Source organism: Elephas maximus, chromosome 3 (genome assembly GCF_024166365.1).
Source record: "Elephas maximus indicus isolate mEleMax1 chromosome 3, mEleMax1 primary haplotype, whole genome shotgun sequence".
Taxonomy (NCBI): Eukaryota; Metazoa; Chordata; class Mammalia; order Proboscidea; family Elephantidae; genus Elephas; species Elephas maximus.
The window spans coordinates 78350645-78370279 of record NC_064821.1 but is presented as its reverse complement, the minus strand read 5'-3'; the positions used below and the strand labels follow the sequence as shown (position 1 = coordinate 78370279).

Here is a 19635-nt window from a genome sequence, read left to right as displayed (position 1 = left end):
CAACCTGCTTATGCAGATGACACAACCTTGCTTGCTGAAAGTGAAGAAGACTTGAAGCACTTATTAATGAAAATCAAAGACCACAGCCTTCGATATGGATTGCACCTCAACATAAAGAAAACAAAAATCCTCACAACTGGACCAATGAGCAACATCATGACAAACAGAGAAAAGATTGAAGTTGTCAGGGATTACATTTTACTTGGATCCACAATCAACAGCCACGGAAGCAGCCGTCAAGAAATCAAAAGACACATTGCATTGGGCAAATCTGCTGCAAAGGACCTCTTCAAAGTGTTGAAGAGCAAAGATGTCACCCTGAAGACTAAGGTGCGCCTGACCCAAGCCATGGTATTTTCAATTGCATCATATGCATGTGAAAGCTGGACAATGAATAAGGAAGACCAAAGAAGAGTTGACGCCTTTGAATTGTGGTGTTGGCGAAGAATATTGAATATACCATGGACTGCCAAAAGAACGAACAAATCTGTCTTGGAAGAAGTGCGGCCAGAATGCTCCTTAGAGGCAAGGATGGCGAGACTGTGTCTTTCATACTTTGAACATGTTGTCAGGAGGGATCAGTCCCTGGAGAAGGACATCATGCTTGGCAGAGTACAGGGTCAGCGGAAAAGAGGAAGACCCTCAACAAGGTGTATTGACACAGTGGCTCCAACAATGAGCTCAAGCATAACTACGATTGTAAGGATGGCGCAGGACCGGGCAGTGTTTCGTTCTGTTGTGCATAGGGTCTCTATGAGTTGGAACCGATGCGACAGCACCTAACAACAACAACTCCTCTCCTCCCCACCTGCCAGGGTCTGAGAGGCCAGAAGAAAGTGTGAAGCCCTAGGCAAACGGCTCTTTGACCCACAAACTTTGATTTTCTCTTGGGAGGGGCAGGGATGATTTTTTTCATGTGTAATGTCCAGACCTCTCCCCAGTCTCTCTTTGCAGAATTTTAAAAGGTTTTAACAGTTTAATTATAACATGATTCATATTCATTTTAAATAAGTTGGAAAAATCAAGAAAACACAAAGAACAAGATAAAAATCATCCATAAATGCCCTCTACCCAGAGGTACTCACTGGTGACATTTCGGCATAAATACTTTCAGTCTTTTTTCTGTAAATGTGAATATGTACTTTTATTGCTTGATAAATAGGTATCATATTGTAATACTGTTTTGTAGCCTTTTGTTGGGGGGCAGGACAACGAGCATTTTCTACGTCATTGTGTATTGTTTGTGAACATTTTTAAAAAATATTTTACCCCTCTATTACCAAAGCTCTTGGTCAAAGCAGAGAATTTGGAAAACACAGAAGCATTAAGCAAAAGCGATCCATTACCTTTTTACTTTCTGGAGAGAATCTCTGTTAACATTTTGGAGTATGTCCTTCTGGTATGTCCTTTTCGATTCTAATTGGAATCGCGTTAAATTTATAAATTAATGTGAGGAAAGCTGACATCTTTACAATATTGAGCCTTCCCTTCCAGGAGAAAGTTATGTCTCTCCATTTATTCAAGTCTTCTTTTATGTCCACCAGTAAAGTTTTGTAGTTTTCTTGATATAGGAATTGCACATTTATTGTAAAGTATTTTATTTTTTTGTTGTTGCTTTTGTGGATAGGGTCGCTTTTTTTATTATAATTTCTAACTCTTTATTGCTGATATATGAGAAGGCTATATAGGTTTTTCTGGATTTGTATGCCAGCTCCTGGGTGAGCTCTTTGTTTAGTTTCTACTAGGTTTTCACTTGACTCTCTGGAGTTTTTGAGGGAATGATAATAAGCACCTGCAAATAATATCAACTGTGTCTTTTTTTTTCTGATGGCAATACCATGATTTCTTATTTTTATCTTGTTTATATCATGATTTTCAAGAATGTTTTAGTATGGGGCATATCTGTAGTATACAAGTGTTGCTGGTTCCCATCAAGTCAGCGCTGACTCATGGCGACCCCATATGCAACAGAACAAAATGTTGCTGAGTCCTGCATCGTCTTCACAGTCATGGCATACTCGGGTCTGTTGTTGCTACTAGCGTGTATTCTGAGTGAATTTCAACCTAGGGAACTCATCTTCCAGTACTACATTGGAATATTCTGTTGTGACGTATAGCATCTTCATTGGCGGATTTTCAGAAGTAAATCACCAGGCCTTTCTTCCTAGTCTGTCCTAGCCTGGAAGCTCTGCTGAAACTTGAGTTTCATGAGTGACTCTGCTAATATTTGAAATACCAGTAGCATAACTTCCAGCATCACAGCAACATGAAAACCCCCACAGTACAACAAACTGACAGACGGGTGGTGGAATATATATAGGTAGAGGGAATAATATAATGAACCCCCATGTACCCATCACTTGGTCCCAACAACCATCAACCCATGGCCTCCCTGCCCCATCTGCACCCCCTGCACGCCCGCCTCTCGCATCTTATTTTGAAGCCAATCCTGGGCACCGTATCATGTCATCCTATACCTTGCTTGTCAAAGCCTAGCAGTTCTGTCATATGGATGAGTTCTAATGTATTGAGTAATATCCCGCTTTTGGACATTAAGTTGTTTCTGTTTTTTTTCAATATTATGTTAAGAATATCCTTATACATAAATGTGTTTTTGTATCTCTAATTTCTTCTAAATTTATATTCCTAGAAATGAAATTACTGTGTCATATGGTATTTTGATCATTTATTTTCCTTCAAACACATACACATAATCGCATGATGGTTATTCTGATTAGAAATATAACACATGTTCACTGCAGAACTTTTTGAAAATACAGAAAAACATAAAGAAGGAAATTAATGTCAGCCATAACCCTGCTACTCAGAGAAAAACACTCTTCTTAACGTTTTGATGTGCATTCTTCTGTCTTTTTCTTAACGCGTGTGCTCAGCATGTGGACGTACACGGACTCACATGCGTGCATGCTTACATGTTACAAATTATAAGCCTGCCATCGTACTCTGGGGAGGGGCGTTTATTTGTTCATTTTTAAAAACATTCACCGTTTTTTGTTTTGTTTTAATTTCATAGCAATTAAAACAACCCAAATACCCATCAACTGGTGAGTGGATCAATAAAATGTGATATATCCACACAAAGTAAAACTCCTCAGCAGTAATAAGGAATGAAGTGCTAATACATGCAACAACATGGATAAACCTCAGAAACCTTATGCTAAATGAAAGAAGCCAGATGCAGAAGACTCCATATTGCATGATTCTGTTTATAGGAAATATCCAGAAAGGGCAAATGGCTCGGGACAGAATGTAGATGAGTGGTTTCCTAGGGCAGGAGTGGGAACAGTGATTAGGCAAATGGGCATGAGGGATCTTATTGGGACGATGGACAGGTTCTAAAACTGGATTGTGACGATGGTCACACAACTTGGTAAATTTACTAAAAATCATTGTACACTTAAACAGGTGAATTTTGTGAAATGTAAATAGTACTTCAACACAGTTAATTTTAAAAAAGAATAAGCATTTATAAAATTTGGAAAATATAGAAAAACACAGAAACAAAATAAAAATAGCTTGCCATCCACCACACAGGACTATTCACTTGTATTGTTTTTGGATGTCTTCCGTTCTTACGTCAATGCCTATCCACCTTCATCCTCCTCCTCCTCCTCTGACGTTGGGGCCCTACTGCACCTCGTGCTTTGTCGGCTTTGTCCTCACTTAAAAATGTATCGTCGATACTTTCCACATCATTAGATTTTTGTTATTATGTGGGTATACTGCAATGTAGCTGCTGTTTCTCTGGTGCTGGACCTTGAAGATCTCTGTGGTCTCCCCTCTTTTGTAAATAACATGATTGCGATACGGGATGTGTGTTCATTGTTGTCGGAGTCAATTCATAGAAACTGAAGTGTTGAGTCTTCTGATATTTTTTCTAATTGCCATCAAGAGAGGCTAGATGTATGAGTTTCCACTTACCCAACAGCTTCGCAAATGCCTGTTTCCAAATACCCTCGCCGCAGCTGGGTGCTATACGTTATTCTAGATCTTTGCCAATTGGATGGGCAAAAAAATGAGATATTGATGTTGGTTTATGTTGCATTTATTTGATTATTAGCAAGGTTGCACATTTCTTTATATGTTCGTACTTTATCTGTACTGTTCTTTTCCTTTTGTGAAACATCCACACTTACTTGTCCTTTAACATTTTTCTATTGAAATATTTCTCTTTCTTCTGGCTGCGCTTTAAGTGCCTTTTATAAAATATGAATGGCAACCTTTATGCTGCCCTATGTGACAAATATTTTTGCAAGTTTGTTGTTTGCCTTTTAATTTTGTTTATGGTCATTTTGATATATAGAAATTTTATATTATTTCTGTGATGATGTTAATTTTCTCCTATGGTTTCTGCCTTTGTTGAAATGCTTAGAAAATCCTCCACCATCACAATATTGTATCATATTCATCTGTATTTCCTTTTTTGGTACTTTTATTGTGTTTTCCTTCCTTCTTCCCTTACTTTATTACCATTTAATCTTTAAGCCATCTGGAATTTATTGTAATGTGTGGATTAAGATTCGAATGGAACTTAAATTTCTCCCAAATAACTGAATAATTATCTCAGCATGATTAATGAATAATTAATCCTTTACCTATTGATTAAAAATATCCACCTTTATCATGAGTCTACTTCCGAATTGTTTTAATATCATTCCATGGGTCTGTCTGTGTTTTCAGATGCCGTTATAACGCAGTTTTAATTACTGGGCTTTTGATACATTTTAAAATCTGGCCGTACTAGTCACCTCTAATCATTCTTTTTAAAACATGTCTTGGCTCTTATTTCCTGTTTAGCCTTCCAGATGCATTTTAAAGTCATCTTATCAAGCAAAAGAAGTATCTCTTCATGATTCTGATTGGAATTGCACTAAACTGAAAAGCTAATTTGGAGAAAATTGACACCTCTACCATTGAACCTTACTATTCAGGAACACGACGTTTAAGTCTGCTTTTACGTATCTCCCTGAAAGTGTTTTTGGTTTTGTCATTTTTAAATAGTGGAATTGTATACTTCGTGTTTGGCTTATTATTCGTTATCGAGTATGTTTTGATATTGTAAAGGCAGTTGTGTTGCCATTAAGTTTTCTTACTGGTGGTTGCTGATATAAAGAGACATGCGTGAACTCATCCTTTAACTTGACTCTCTGAGTACCTCTGACTAGTTTTCATGTTTAGAGGATTATCTTAAGGGTTTGAGAGAGACGTTTATATCATTTGCAAGTAAGAATCTTGTCTTTCCAATAGTTGTGCCTCTTAATTCCTTTTTCTTTCTTATGTCAGTGGTTAATGGAGTGAGTGTGAATTCTTCCCCCTCCCCCGCTTTTGGTTTTTGTTCTTTAATGGGAATGTCTCTAGCGTTTCACCATTAGTGTAATATTGACGGTTGATTCGAGCTAAAGGTGCTTCGAGGAAGTATCTTTTCTGGTGCTGTTTTATTAAACATTCTTAACAGTGGTAGAAATTGGGTTTTATCAAATGCCTTTCTGAATTTTGTGAGTTGATCATATGTTTTTTTCTTCTTTGAACATGTGACGGAATGATATTCATAGATTTCTTTATATCGAGCTACCCTTACATTCCTGGAATAAAACTCTTTGTGGTCACGGTATGTTATCCTTGTAATATTCTGGTAGATTCCATTTGCCAGCACTCTACTGAGAATTTTCTCAGGAATTTGATAGCTGAGTGAAATGAACTAGGCACATTTTCATATTTCCTATGCTCCAGCACAATTTCTATGTATGAGAATTATCTAGGGTATTATTGAACATTTAGGGGGAAAAACCTTGCCCATAAAACCTTCAGAGCTACGCATCTTTGTTAGAGCCCCCCACACCCCTCCCACACACAGTTTTTCATGTCTCCCGCAGGAGGGATCTTTGAGTATGCGGATGGCCCCAACGCCCAGGTCATGAACGCGGAGGAACACGCCTTTCGATTTTCTGCCAACATCATCAACAGGAACAGGACTCTGCTGCCCAACACAACCTTGACCTACGACATCCAGAGGATCCACTTTCACGACAGCTTTGAAGCCACCAAGAAGGGTGAGTGTGCAGCCTCAGCTTAGTTTTCTTCCCCTTGTGGAAAGGTAGGGCTGTTTGCTGTCCAGGGTTCTGGAAAAGGGGCCAGAGCTTGGTGTAGGCTTGGGGTTCAGAGCCATTTCCTCCTGGTATGAGGACCTGCTTCTGTCCTAGTTCTGCCTCAGGCTGTGTCTTCCCCCTGGAGTGATGGGTTGTCCGTTGAGAGTTCCTAGGCCACTGGCCTTGAGGGAATGAAGGGCCTTGGGAAGGTGGTGGGGGTGGAAATGTGGGGGAACCTGAGAATGACCTGGGGAGGGAATAGCAAGGAGGCAGCCCAGGTCTCCGTCACCTCCAGAGCAGGCATTTTCAAACTTGATTTTCTTAAATTGAAATCCTACCCAGAATATCAATATGTAAAATACAGATAATGTATATGTTTAGATATCTTAAATTTACTTGTCATTTAAAAAACAACAAAGCTGCTTCAGTGGCTGCAACAATTTGACCTCTGAGACTATAGTACTTGAACAATTTGACCTCTGAGACTATGGTACTTGAACAATTTGACCTCTGAGACTATGGTACTTGAAGCCTGATATTGGCCTCAGCATTCAATATGTTTTTATATTTTGTTTTGGCTGCTAATAATCATAATTTGTAAAAAATAAGTGATAGTGAATCCAGCTAAACAAATAGGCCCAACATGTGAACCCTTGAATTTGAAAAAATAAAATGAAAACATTGGTCTGCATCCTTCCTCATTAGTGACACGTTTACAATAAACTTGAATGACTGCACAGAAATGACTGGTGAGCTTTATTCCATAACAAATCAAATCCATTGCTGTTGAGTTGATTCTGAGTCTTAGCGACCCTCTAGGATAGAGTAGAACTGCCCCATAGAGTTTCCAAGGAGCAACTGGTGGATTTGAACTGCTGACCTTTGGTTAGCAGCCGGGCTGTTAACCACTGTGCCACTAGGGCTCTTTTATTCCAAGATCCTCACAAAAAAAAAAGGTAATTTGTCAATACCTGAATGAGCTAACAGTCTGCAATGTATATAACACATTTGAGGATACAAGAGTTCTTTTTTGTTACTGCTTTTTTTTTTTTTTTTAAATGTATAGTTCATAGGTAAACCAGTTGCCAGTGAGTCAATTCTAACTCATGGCTACCCCATGTGTGTCATTGTCAGAGTCGAACTACACTCCATAGGGTATTAAGTGGCTGATTTTCCAAAAGTAGATTGCCAGGCCTTTCTTCTGAGGTGCCTCTGCAGTGGACTCAAACCTCCAGCCTTTTGATTAGCAGCCAAAAGCATTAACCATTTACACTACCCAGGAAATCCAGTTCATACACACACCTGCACACACACACCTGCACACACACACACTTTTTTTTTTTAATTCAAATTTGACTTGAGGGCTTAAATCACTCTGAAAATAACCCCCTTAAAACCCTGGGGCTCTATGGAACCTCGTTAAAAACCACAGGCCTAAGGAAATCATTCCCAGGGAAGACCAGGGCATCTTTCCTATAATATGCTGTCACAGCCCCTTGCTTTTCCCTTTCAAAGCCCTTATCGCAGTTTGTAATTAAATTATTGTATGTGTTCAACGTCCTTCCCTTTCTCCCCAACACCACTGAAACAAAGACTCAGTTAACCAAGATACTCCTAGCACCTAGAAGACATGCTCCGTGGAATGACTGTTGAGTAAGTCAACGAATAAGTGATGTGAGAATGGGCCATGGGGGCGTGAGTATCACTGCCCAGCACCCCTGCCAGCTGAGCTTAGAGGACAGTGCCATCCACACGTCTTGGGAAGATGAGGCCCATCTGCAGGGGTCCTCAGTCATTCTAAGCGGTTCCCAGTATCTAGTCAAGGACCTTTTTCTTCCAGGCCAGGGCTTTTGATCTCCTGGGCTCCCAGGTTCAGACATGCCAAGGTGCTGGAGCCGGTTCTGTTTTCCAAAGCCCCAGTATGGGTGGGCGTCTCTGCACAGAAAGGCAGCCTAGCATGGTGGTTAAGAGCTTGGGCGCAGAGCCAGACCACCTGGACTTCCTAGAAACTCTGTGGCTAGTTGTGTGACCTTGAGCAAAATACCTTGTGCCTCAGTCTCCTCATGTACAAAATCAGCACACCTTTTAGAGTTAAACCCAAACCCAGTGCCCTCAAGTCGATTCTGACTCATACTGAGCCTAAAGGACGGAGTAGAACTGCCCCATTGAGTTTCCGAGGAGCGTCTGGCAGATTCGAACTGCCGACCCTTTGGTTAGCAGCCGTAGCACTTAACCACTATGCCTTGTGAGGATTAAATTAATTGGTATCTGTGAAGTGCTTAGAACAGTGTATGGCATGTAGTAGGTACCATAGAAGAGTTTGCTCTTATTTACCCTTGGCAGCCTTGCCCTCCATGTGTTGAGCCATTGGGCAAGGGCCCTGAGTCCTACAGGTGTTTCCCAAGGCTGGCCCCTCCCCGCCTGCCTGGCCCTTCCTTGCCTTGTGTGCTGAAGTTCAGAGGGCCCCTGATTTTGAGTATTTTTCTGCCGACATTTTTGAGGCCACTTCCCTGAGTCTCAGCACCAACCTGCACACAGGCCAAAGACCACACCCTGGCTTAGCCTCCAAGGGTGCTCGTTTACCTGCCACCCTCTCTCGGTGCTGGTGTGCCCTTCTTCTTCCCTAGGTGCTCCCCGCTGTCTTCCCAGCATCCCCTGCAGCCACACTGAGCAGCGAGGTGTCCAGCTCCCTTCTGAGAGTCCATGCTGACATCCTCTGCCCAGCCTCACCTAGCTAAAAATGACTAAACTCAACCACAACCATTCAGTAACAAGATCAGGACACTGAACGAACACCTGGAGTCAGAACGCAGAGGCCCACGTGGGTACAACTGCCCCCAAAGGGCTAGGCTGGATCATCTGTCCATTTTTTCAAGAAATCACTAACATAATACAATGACTCTCTGTAGGTACATGTGTGATTCAGCACAGGGACCTTCCCCAGCCCAGCAGCTACCCCAGGGCACTTCCCCCAGTAAGGAACTTACAGTCCCCCTCTATGGGGAACTGCCAGGTTGTCGTAAGCAGGCTCAAGCCAGAAACTCCCAGCTCCCAGGAAGTCCAGCCCTGGGCTTCCAGGTGGCCAAAGCCACAGCCCCTTCCCACCTCACGCCAGATCACAGGCCTTGCTTGCTTAATGTCCTAGGAGGCATCCCAGCTTCCTCTTGCTTTCCCCACATCATCCTCAGAGCCCACAAGGGCCTGTCCAGTCAATCCCCACTGACCTCCCAGCCACCGGTGCCCCTCGCTCCCTAGCCTCTGGGTTTTAGAAGCTGCCCTCTAGAACCTGCCGCCCCTCAGGGTGCCGTCCTTTCTCCCACCTGCACGTACTGTTCCATCCGCCTGGAGCCCCTTTCCCCGTTCTGCCCCTGCCCCACCCTTTGTCTAGAGAAATCATCCTTCTGTCCTCACACTCCTCATTCTCAGGGAAGCCCTCCCCAAGCCCCCAGTTGAGGTCAGGTCTCCCCGTTTCCATCTCATAACACTCTGGACTTTGCCTTCACAAGCCTGATCCCTGGATGTCTGTGTGTATGTGTGTGTGATTATGTGATTATTGCCCATCTCTCCTGCTAGACTGCCCTGCCATTCTACAGAACCTAGCATGGGTCTGGCACACAGTAGGCACACAATGACTGTTGGTGATTTGGCTGGGTAAATGAATGAATGAAGTCCTAGTGTGTCAGACCCTTCTACCAAGAATCGCTCCTTACAGTCCCTGCAGGAGACAAGGCCCTGCCTTTCAGGAGACCATGCCCAGTGGGAGAGGAAGCTACATCATAGTACCAATAGTGAGAACACATGGAAGATGGGAAAGAACCACACGAGTGGTATGGCACAAGCAGGAGGGCTTCCTGGAGGAGGAGAAGTTTGAGCTGAGTTTCTGAAGGATTATGAGAAAGAACAAGGCACAGGGTAAGGCAGAAAGTAGAGTGGAAAGCAAAAGTTATTTGGGGGAGGAGGTTCTAACAGATTCGTGGGATGGCAAGTCAGGTGCAACACAGGAAAGAGGAGTCAAGGAGGCCACAAAAAGTAACCAGGCTTTTTATATTCACAGTTCCCATTGACAGGGAGGCACAGCAGGCAGTGCCACATAGGCAGTGCCACTCAGGAACAAGGCAACAAGTCAGAATTGGCTTATGAATGGCAAGTAGGCTGGGATTAGCCATATTTCATGGGCTTCCAGGGGATTGGGCATTTTGAGTATTTCTGCAGGCTCAGGGGGCACAGGGGCCGTCCCTAGTTGTTGGGCACCTGACCCTGGGGCAATGAGGATGGGTGCATAGTGGCCCAGGAGTGTAAGAACCTGATAAAGGGAAGTGGTTGGAGAGTGGACTTAATGAGCTGCTCAAGAAGGGGCCTCAAAACTGTGTCAAGATAGCATTTTAAGACAGTTATGTTGCAGAGGGCAATTATACACTGTGTGCTAGGCACTGTGCCAGGTGTTGGGGAGCTTAAGGTAGGCAAGGCTGGCGTAGGGCTTCTATCTAGCGTGACTAAAGCAACAGCTGCTGGCCTGGGAGTTACAGGAGAGAGTGCAGGAAAGGGAGATTGGAGCCTTGGCTTGATGAAGAGTGTTTGGTTATAAGGAATAGTAACGCAGTCAGGCTACCTCAAGAAAAGTGGGGATTTTTTTTCTAAATGCTTTTTCTTAAGTATAGCATAAAAATGCACAAATCATAAATAAAGCACTCAGTGAGTTTTTACAAAGTGACCACACCCCTGTAACTACCACCCAAATCAAGGTACAGAAGATTGCAAGCAGTCCGGAAGCCTTCCTTGTGCCCCTCCCAGTCATTACCTGACAGAGGTAGCCATTGTTCTCAATACAATCGTCATACACTAGTTTTTGCCAGTTATAGGACTTTACATAAATGAAATCATCCAGTGTGCACTTCTGTGAGTCTTACTTCTTTCACTGTATAGTTTATCTGTGAGAGTCATCTGTCATGTTGAACATAACAGTAACCTACTGAGCTTCATTCTTGTATAGTGTTCCATTACATGAACATACCACAGTTTTTTTTATTGGACTTTAGATGGTTTCCAGAACAAACTAGTTTCTTGTTAAACAATTAGTACACATATTGTTTAATGACATTGGTTAACAACCCCACGACATGTAAACACTCTCCATTCTCAGCCTTGGGTTCCTTCCCTATTACCAGCTTTTGTGTCCCCTCCTGCCTTCTAGTTCTCGGCCCTGGGCTGGTGTGCCCCTTTAGTCTCGTTATGTTTTATGGGCTTGTCTAATCTTTGGCTAAAGGGTGAGCCTGGGGAGTGACTTCATTACTGAGCTAAAAGGGTATCCAGGGGCCATTGTCTTGGGGTTTCTCCAGTCTCTGTCAGGCCAGTAAGTCTGGTCCTTTTTTTGTGGGTTAAAATTTCGTTCTACATTTTTCTCCATCTCTGTCTGGGACTCCCTATTGTGATCCCTGTCAGAGCAGTCAGTGGTGGTAGCCGGGCACTGTCTAGTTGTACTGGGCTCAGTCTGGTGGAGGCCATGGTAGATGTGATCCATTAGTCCTCTGGACGAGTCTTTCCCTTGCATCTTTAGTTTTCTTCACTCTCTCTTGCTCCCAAAGGGGAGTCCAGTGGAGTATCTTAGATGGCCACTCACAGGCTTTTAAGTCCCCAGATGCTACTCACCAAAGTAGAATGTAGAACATTTTCTTTATAAACTATGTTATGCCAGTTGAGACCATGGTTCCCCACAGCCCTCAGCCAAATATAACACAATTTTTAAAAACCTGTTTCACTATTGTTGGATATTTGAGTTCTTTCCTTTTGGAGCTTTTACAAATACTATTGCCATGAATGTTCTGTCGATGTCTTTGGTGCACATACGTACATATTTCTGCTGGATCTGGGTGGCACAAGCAATTTACGATCAACTACTAACTTAAAGGTTGGTGATTCAAACCCACCCAGCAGCTCTGCAGAAGAAAGACTTGGCGAACTGCTTCCATAAAGATTAAAATTTTTTACATTCAAAAAAACCCTATGGAACAGGTCTACTCTGTGACATGGGGTCACCATGAGTCAGGGGCTGACTCAACAGCAGTTAGCAACAACAATAACAACGTATGCTTGGGAGTGGATTGAGATCGTAGGGTGTTCAGCCCAACAGTCTTCCAAGGTTGTACCAATTTGCACTCCTACCAGCAATGTAGGAGAGTTGCAGTAGCCCTATGTCTTCACCAACACTGGTGAAGTCCCCTTTGTAAACTTTGGCCATTCTGGTGGCTTATGTACGTGTGTCTCGGCATGATTTTATTTAGTATTTCCATGATGACTAGAGATGGTGAGAACCTTTTCATATGCTAATAGGTCATTTGAATAGTCTCTTCCCTGAAGTGCGTTTTGAGCCTTTCAACCACTTTTTTAAAATTGAGTTGCTTGTCATGTTCTTGTTGATTTGTAGGAGTCTCTTACATATTCTGGATAAGAGTCCTTTGGTGACTGTGCCTTTTTACTCTCTTAGTAGTTAGTGTCTTTAAAGGAGCAAGTTCTTAATTTAAAGTCCAACTTATTGATTTTTTTTTTCCTTTATGGTTAATGGCTTTTGTGTTCTGTTTAAGAAGCCTTTGCCTACCCTAAGGTCATGAAGATATTCTCCTGTGTTTTCTTCTAGAAGGTCTGTTGTCTTATCTTTCACAGTTAGGCCTCTGATCTATCTCAAATTGATTTTGTGTGTATGGCATGAGGTCAGGGGTCAGGGTTGAGGTTTATTTTTCTACACAATGTTGGTGGAAGTGAAAACTGGTTCAACCTCTCAGAAAAACTGTTTGGCAGTATCTACTAAAGCTATACATGTGCCTATGAGAATGCCACTAGCCGCTTTATTGATAATCGCTAAACCTTAGAGATAAATTAAAGGCCCATCCACAGAAGAATGGACAGACTGGCATATACTTATACTATGGAATTCTAATCAGTAATAAAAAGGACAAACTTCTCCTGCTACACACAACATGGATGAATCTCACAGGCATAGTGACTGGGGGAAGGGGTACTGTGCATGGCTCTTGACTGGAAAGGGGCTAGAGAGCCTTCTTAAATGTTAGAAATGTCCTATATCTTGATCCAGGTAGTAGTTGCATGAGAACAGCTATGTGTAAAAATTCTTAAAAGTTACATACTTAAGATTAGTCTACTTTAATGTACCGTGTTAGGTTGTTATTGTTAGCTGCCATCAAGTTGACCTTGTGTGTAACAGAACTAAAACTTGCCTGGTCCTACCTCATCTTCACAATCGTGAGCATGTTGGAGTCCATCATTGTGCCTGTTGTGCCAATCCATCTCACCGAGGGTCTCCCATGCCCTCGTTCGCCCTCTGCTTTCACTGAACATCATGCCCTCCTCTAGTGATTGATCCCTCCTGATAACATGCCCAAAGCAAGCAAGTTGGACAGCATTCTATTGTGATCCATAAGGTTTTCATTGGCAAATTTTTGGAAATAGATTGCCAGGGCTTTCCTCCTAGTCTTTCTTTGTCTGGAAGCTCTGCTGAAAACTGGCCACCATTGGTGACCCTGCTGGTATTTGAAATACCAGTAGCATAGCTTCCAGCATCACAGCAACATGCAAGCTACCATAGTATGAAAAAACTGACAGATGGAGGGTGGGTCTTGTTATAAAAAAAAATTAAATAAAAAAAAAAACTTAAGCAGCTTCTTTCTGCTGTTATTCTTTGCCAATGTATGCCCGAGACAGGCCCTGCTGTGCTTGGAAGCACCACGGTCTGACCCAGGAGGCATTTCTGCTGTTGGGGCATAGTCCCCACTGGGCACTGATGACTCTTACCATCCCTTGGGGAATGTCATGTTCCCATGATCTCGTGTGTGTGTGTGTGTGTGTGTGTGTGTGTGTGTGTGTGTTCTAAGCTGGATTCCTTGGGGAATCTTTAGGACTTGGGCCTAATTCTAGTTAATCCAATAATGGTTCAATTTCCCTAGGCAGAGGTTCCCGTCACTGCTCCCTCCCTACTAACTGGCTCCTCCAGCCACCCCTGGCCATGGGGGGTGACGGGGTGCAGAGGCTGGAGGCTGGCATCACCTGCCCTACCAGCTCTGGCTGAATTAGTCCTTCTGTCCACATGAGGTCCAGGAGGCCTTTCCCCATTAACAGGAACTTCACTTATTGTCTTTATTTTTAAATGTTTTGTGGAAAATTAAAATGTGAGTGACTGCCAGGCGGCGCCTGAGCCAGCAGCCCAGAAAGCATCTGCGTTTTCTTCCAAGCTTGACCGGAGTGGGTCTGGAATCGACCCAGCACTCCCCAGGCTCCTCTGCCTTCACTTATTCTCTGGGCTGCTCAATTCCTTTTAAGACACAAATTGATTGGGATAATTTTTGCTATAACTACAATTGCCATGGCAAGTGAAGGGGGGAGACTGCATGGAGGCTGCGGACTCCTGCAAGGACTGTGAACCATTGAGTTACTGTAAAATGACCAGAAAATGGATTCAAAATTGAAGCCACAAATAATGGAATTACTGTAGTGTGTGCTCAAGACTGCCAGAACAAGGGCTGGGCTGCTGCCCCGGAAACATCTGGAGATAAAGCTGCTGCTACTGCTGCTGCCGCTATAACCCCTGCCCTGGTCTCTTTGGGGCAGCAGTGTTCTTCCAGACTAGAAGATCCTCAGAGAGTGGAAGGAACATGGAGGGGACAGGAAAAGGGATATGGAAAGAGGCCAAGGAGAAGAAGTAGCTGAAGGGCAGGATTGATGGCTCCTGTCACAGGATGCTGTTGTTGTTGTTAGGTGCCGCCAGGTCAGTTCTGACTTATGGCGACCCTGTGCACACCAGAACGAAACACTGCCCAGTCCTGAGGCTCCTCACAATCATCGTTTTGCTTGAGCCCATTGTTTCAGCCACTGTGTCAATCCATCTCCTTGAGGGTCTTCCTCTTTTTGGCTGACCGTGTACTTTACCGAGCATGATGTCTTTATCCAGGGACTGATCCCTCCTGATAACATGTCCGGCCATCTTTGTATGTGCATGGATATGATTCTATCACTGACAACGTTGTACTTCAGGATAGACCTTGAAATGTTCTTTTTGACAATGAACAAAATCCCATTCCTCTTCAAATTGTCATTGCCAGCATAGTAGACCATATGATTGTCAATTCAAAATGGTCCAATTCAATGGTGAGGTCTAATCACTGTGTCTCTGACAGGATGAAACCCATCATCATCATATCACCACTGTCACCACCATCAACACCAACACACCATCACCACAATGACTGTCAGCTCCTAGTAACATCAACACCACCAGCACCATCTCTACTATCATCATCACCATTACTGTCATGACATCGACATCTTCATCATCACCAGTCTCATTAGCACCAACACCACCACCACTATCCCACCATTACGGTCATCACTGTAATCATTGGTGTCACCTCCAGGGCTAGCAATATCCACACCACCATCACCATCCCTACTTCCATCGTTATCATCACCCTCATTGTCATGACATCAACATCTGCATCATCACTGGTCTCATCAATGCCAAAATCACCGGCACCGTACCACCATTACTGTCACACCATTAACATTATCATCAGTTCTGTCCTCATGCATGCCATCACCGTTGTCATTAACAGTATCACCAGATGGTCTTCACCATCACAACTATCATTACAGTTACCTTTATCATTATCCTCACAATCATTGTCAAAATCATTGTCACTTCCTTTAAGAGCACTTTTACAAATCCTGTAACAGCAACAACAAAAAAAACCCAAACCCATTGCAGTCAAGTCAATTCTGACTCATAGCAATGCTATGGGGCAGGGTGTAACTGCCCATAGGGTTTCCAAGGAGCAGCTGGTGGATTTGAACTGCTGACCTTTTGGTTAGCAGCCAAGCTCTTAACCACAGCACCACCAGGGCTCTGAATCCTCTGCATCATCATGATATGTGTTTAGTCCACTCTTCCCTGACCTAAGTGAAATAGGATACACAGACCATGGACATGGGCAGGGGGATGAGACCTAAGAGGTTGGGCTGGGTGAGGATAGGACTGGAAGGGCAGCATTTGCCTCTCTACTTCAAGACAAAGATGAAAGGAGGAAATCCAAGAAGCAGATTCTTGGAGGTGATGATGGGAGGGCATGAGACACACTTGTAATTCAACCAAGTCATCATTCTGAAGGTCCTGGGGAAAAAGGGAGGAGAGACAGGTGGTGGGACAGATAGAAGATTCATAACAGAGGTGGGTTGTATTGCCCAAGAGAAGCCTACAGAAGATTTTATAGGGTGCCCATATCTTCAGGCTTGGACAAGAAAGAGTGACCAGGCCTGGGTGGCTGTTGCTTACACACTGTCACCACCACCTCCATGTTGGTATCCTGCCACCATGGGTACAGAGTGACTCACACATCGTCTCTTCCCTCGGAGAGCACCTACTCTTCATGTGGACAAAGTGGTAGGGGCAGACACTCCACACACCCATTCAGCAGAAGAAGAGTGTGAATGGGCAGTGAGGACCTTGGCTTTTACCCTGGGTGGATGGAGCCCTTGAAGGATTTTGAGCGAAGGAATGGCATAATCTTCCCTACCTTCTAAAGGCTCACTCTGGCTGCTGAGTACAGAGTAGACAGACAGTTAGGAGGATAACTGAGGAAGTAGGAAAACCAGTGCAGGTGCTTCTTCAGTCATCCAGGTAAAAGATGATGGGGGATGAACCACGGTGGTAGTGGGGGTGGTAGTGAGAAGGGGTCGTATTCTGATGCATTGATAAGGTAAAGCAATGGAGTTGCTTATGGGTTGGGATGTGGAATATGAGAGGAGTTGAGAAAACAACCACGGTTTCTGGCATGAGGCACTGGGGCAATGGAGTTGCTGCTTTCAGAGATGGAGAAGGCTGGGAGAAGAAGAGGAGTTATGTTCTGGACACGTTACGTCTGAGGAGTGTTTTAGACATCCCAGAGGTGGTGCTGGGTGACAGGTAAGATGTACAAGGTGGGTTTTAAGGAGCAGGTTAGCGCTGAAGATTTAAGAGTCATTGGCAAGTAGATGTTTGATTCCTCTTTGTTTCTCCAGTTCCCACCCAAAAGGAGGCGTGGTACGGAGCTGGGGATGCCCATTGTGACGATGATAATATCAAAAATACTAGTCCTTTCTGTGTCACGTGCTCTCTTAGACCAGGCACTGTACTGAGGGGCTCGCATGCTTTATCTCCTTTGACCTTCTACAGTCCTGTAAGGCTGGGACTGTTATTGTTAGTTGCCCTCAAGTTGACCCTGACTCATGGTGACCTTGTATATAATGCAGTGAAACGTTGCCTGGTGCTGCACTATCTTCACGATCACGGGCATGTTTGAGTCTTTTGTTGCAGTGATTGTGTAGTGCCTTCATCTTCCAGCACTTGATGGGGCAGTGTTCTGTTGGGATCGGTAAGGTTTTCATTGGCTGATTTTTGAAAGTAGGAAGAAGAGCGTGAGAGAGACTATTAGAATCCCCATTTTTCAGATGAGGAAACTGAGACTCAGGGATTGCAGCCTCAGCAGTTTCCAGTTACTGATTTTCCCACCTAATTGGAAATGTATCTACAGGGTCAGCAAAATTCCTGCCCCCACCCCACATGCCCAGTCCTTCAGCTCCTTGATCAGGCCCAGCACTGACCCCTGTGCCGCCCTTCTTTCTGTTTCAGCCTGTGACCAGCTGGCGCTGGGTGTCGTGGCAATCTTCGGGCCATCGCAGGGCTCCTGCACCAACGCCGTCCAGTCCATCTGCAACGCCCTGGAGGTGCCCCACATCCAGCTGCGCTGGAAGCACCACCCGCTGGACAACAAGGACACCTTCTATGTGAACCTCTACCCCGACTACGCCTCCCTCAGCCACGCCATCCTTGACCTGGTCCAGTATCTGAAGTGGCGGTCGGCCACTGTGGTGTATGATGACAGTACAGGTGGGTGGCCATGCCTGGTTGGGCTGGGAGGAGGAGATGAGGAGGCAGAGCCCCAGGATCATGTTCTTGTCTGCTTTCCCCGTATAGCTGTGATCTGGGGATTATTCACACCACCTCTCAGCCCTGTGCTCAGACTCACACCCCTTGCACACCAGCCCACACAACTCACTCAACCCCCATCCCAGCTCCCACCTACCTCCCTCCTTCCTCCATACGCCTTCACCCTCAGCAGCTTGCATCCTCAAATCTGCACTTAGCACCCACCTTAGCATCGGCATGGCTGCCTGCCCTCACCCCCATCACCATGCTCACACTCCGCCTGCCCTCTTACACATACATATTCCCATCTGCAACAGACCTGCCCATTCACACCTGCACACCCACAAGCATAGCTTACAGGACAGCCTAGTTTTAGTGTGTACACACTGGAGCCAAGCCACCTGGGATAAATCCCACCTATACTGCTTGTTGGCTGCATAGCTGCTTTGTGCCTCAGTTTCCTCATCTGTAGAAAAAGGGATAATAATTGTGCCTGGGTCATAGTGTGACTGGGGATTCAATGACATAATGAGGCAAGCACCTGGGGGACAGTGAGTGCTCACTAAAGGTTACCTTTTCTTACTATCATCCTCACACCTACACTACAACAGGTCCACATACCCGTCTCTGCCAACACTCACACACGAAGACCCCTGTACACACACATCTGTTTTCACATACAGCCAGGGTGAATTATCTGATAAGCAAGGTAAGTATGTGCTTAAGGCCTCAACGAAACAGGGGCACCAGTTGTCCACAGAAAAGACCCATAGATGCCAAGCAGACAGGACACAAGGAAAAGCGAGCACCGCAGTGGAAGGGAACTGGCAGGGCACTAAATGAAACGGACACCAGCTCCAGTGCCTGAGAATGTGCCAGCCGGAAATAAAGTTCACGAACAGTCATGAGGGTGCCCATGCGTAAGGTTGTTTAAGCTGTAAGGCCCCTACCACTTCAACACCTTTGTTGACAACTGTCTCCAAATTGCCCTCCTCTGTAATTGAAACTCTATCTCGGCAAGTCTCTTGAGAGTATACTATTTATGTAACTCACATATTCCATTTGAATGTGAGAGTAAGCAGAGGAAGGGGCACCACAGATTATCAGTAAGGGCCCTCACATGCCTTAATCTGGCCCTCCATACAGCCATTAGCCCCTACCCTGTCCACTTGAGACCACTGATACCTGCCAAGGCTGGGCTTGCAGAAGTGAGCATGGACTTCTTGTCTCATACTCCCAGGGCAGAGGGAAGCAATGGACCCTGGGGCCTGTGGCTCTGAGCTGCCGGCTGAGGGCTGGACTCCCCGGTTAGAGTCACCTGCCCACACAGTCTGCTCAGCTGGATTAACACCATCATTCTCCCACCATGAATGTTCTGGGTCTGACCTGCTTGGCCCAACCCTGCCCAACCTTCCAAGTGCATGCAATCTAGGCCCCTTCCTCTAGAAAATTCTTGTTGACAAGGGGTTACCACCTGTATCTCAATCCCAAGGGTTTTTTCTGGGGGCCCAAAGCACACACTGAACACATGTGGCCAAAGGAACCCAGAAAACAGTCTGAGCC

General features: G+C 44.6%; 1 protein-coding gene across 15 annotated transcripts in view; it reads left to right on the top strand.

Annotated features, from left to right (window-relative positions):
* GRIK3 (glutamate ionotropic receptor kainate type subunit 3) overlaps positions 1-19635 on the top strand; it is a 252729-nt gene that overhangs the window by 146992 nt on the left and 86102 nt on the right. For all 15 annotated transcript variants that reach the window (XM_049878786.1, XM_049878790.1, XM_049878785.1 and 12 more), the window contains 2 exons: positions 5895-6071; positions 17776-18033. In XM_049878786.1, the coding sequence (XP_049734743.1) occupies positions 5895-6071; positions 17776-18033 (435 nt within the window). The remainder of the gene's footprint in view (positions 1-5894; positions 6072-17775; positions 18034-19635) is intronic.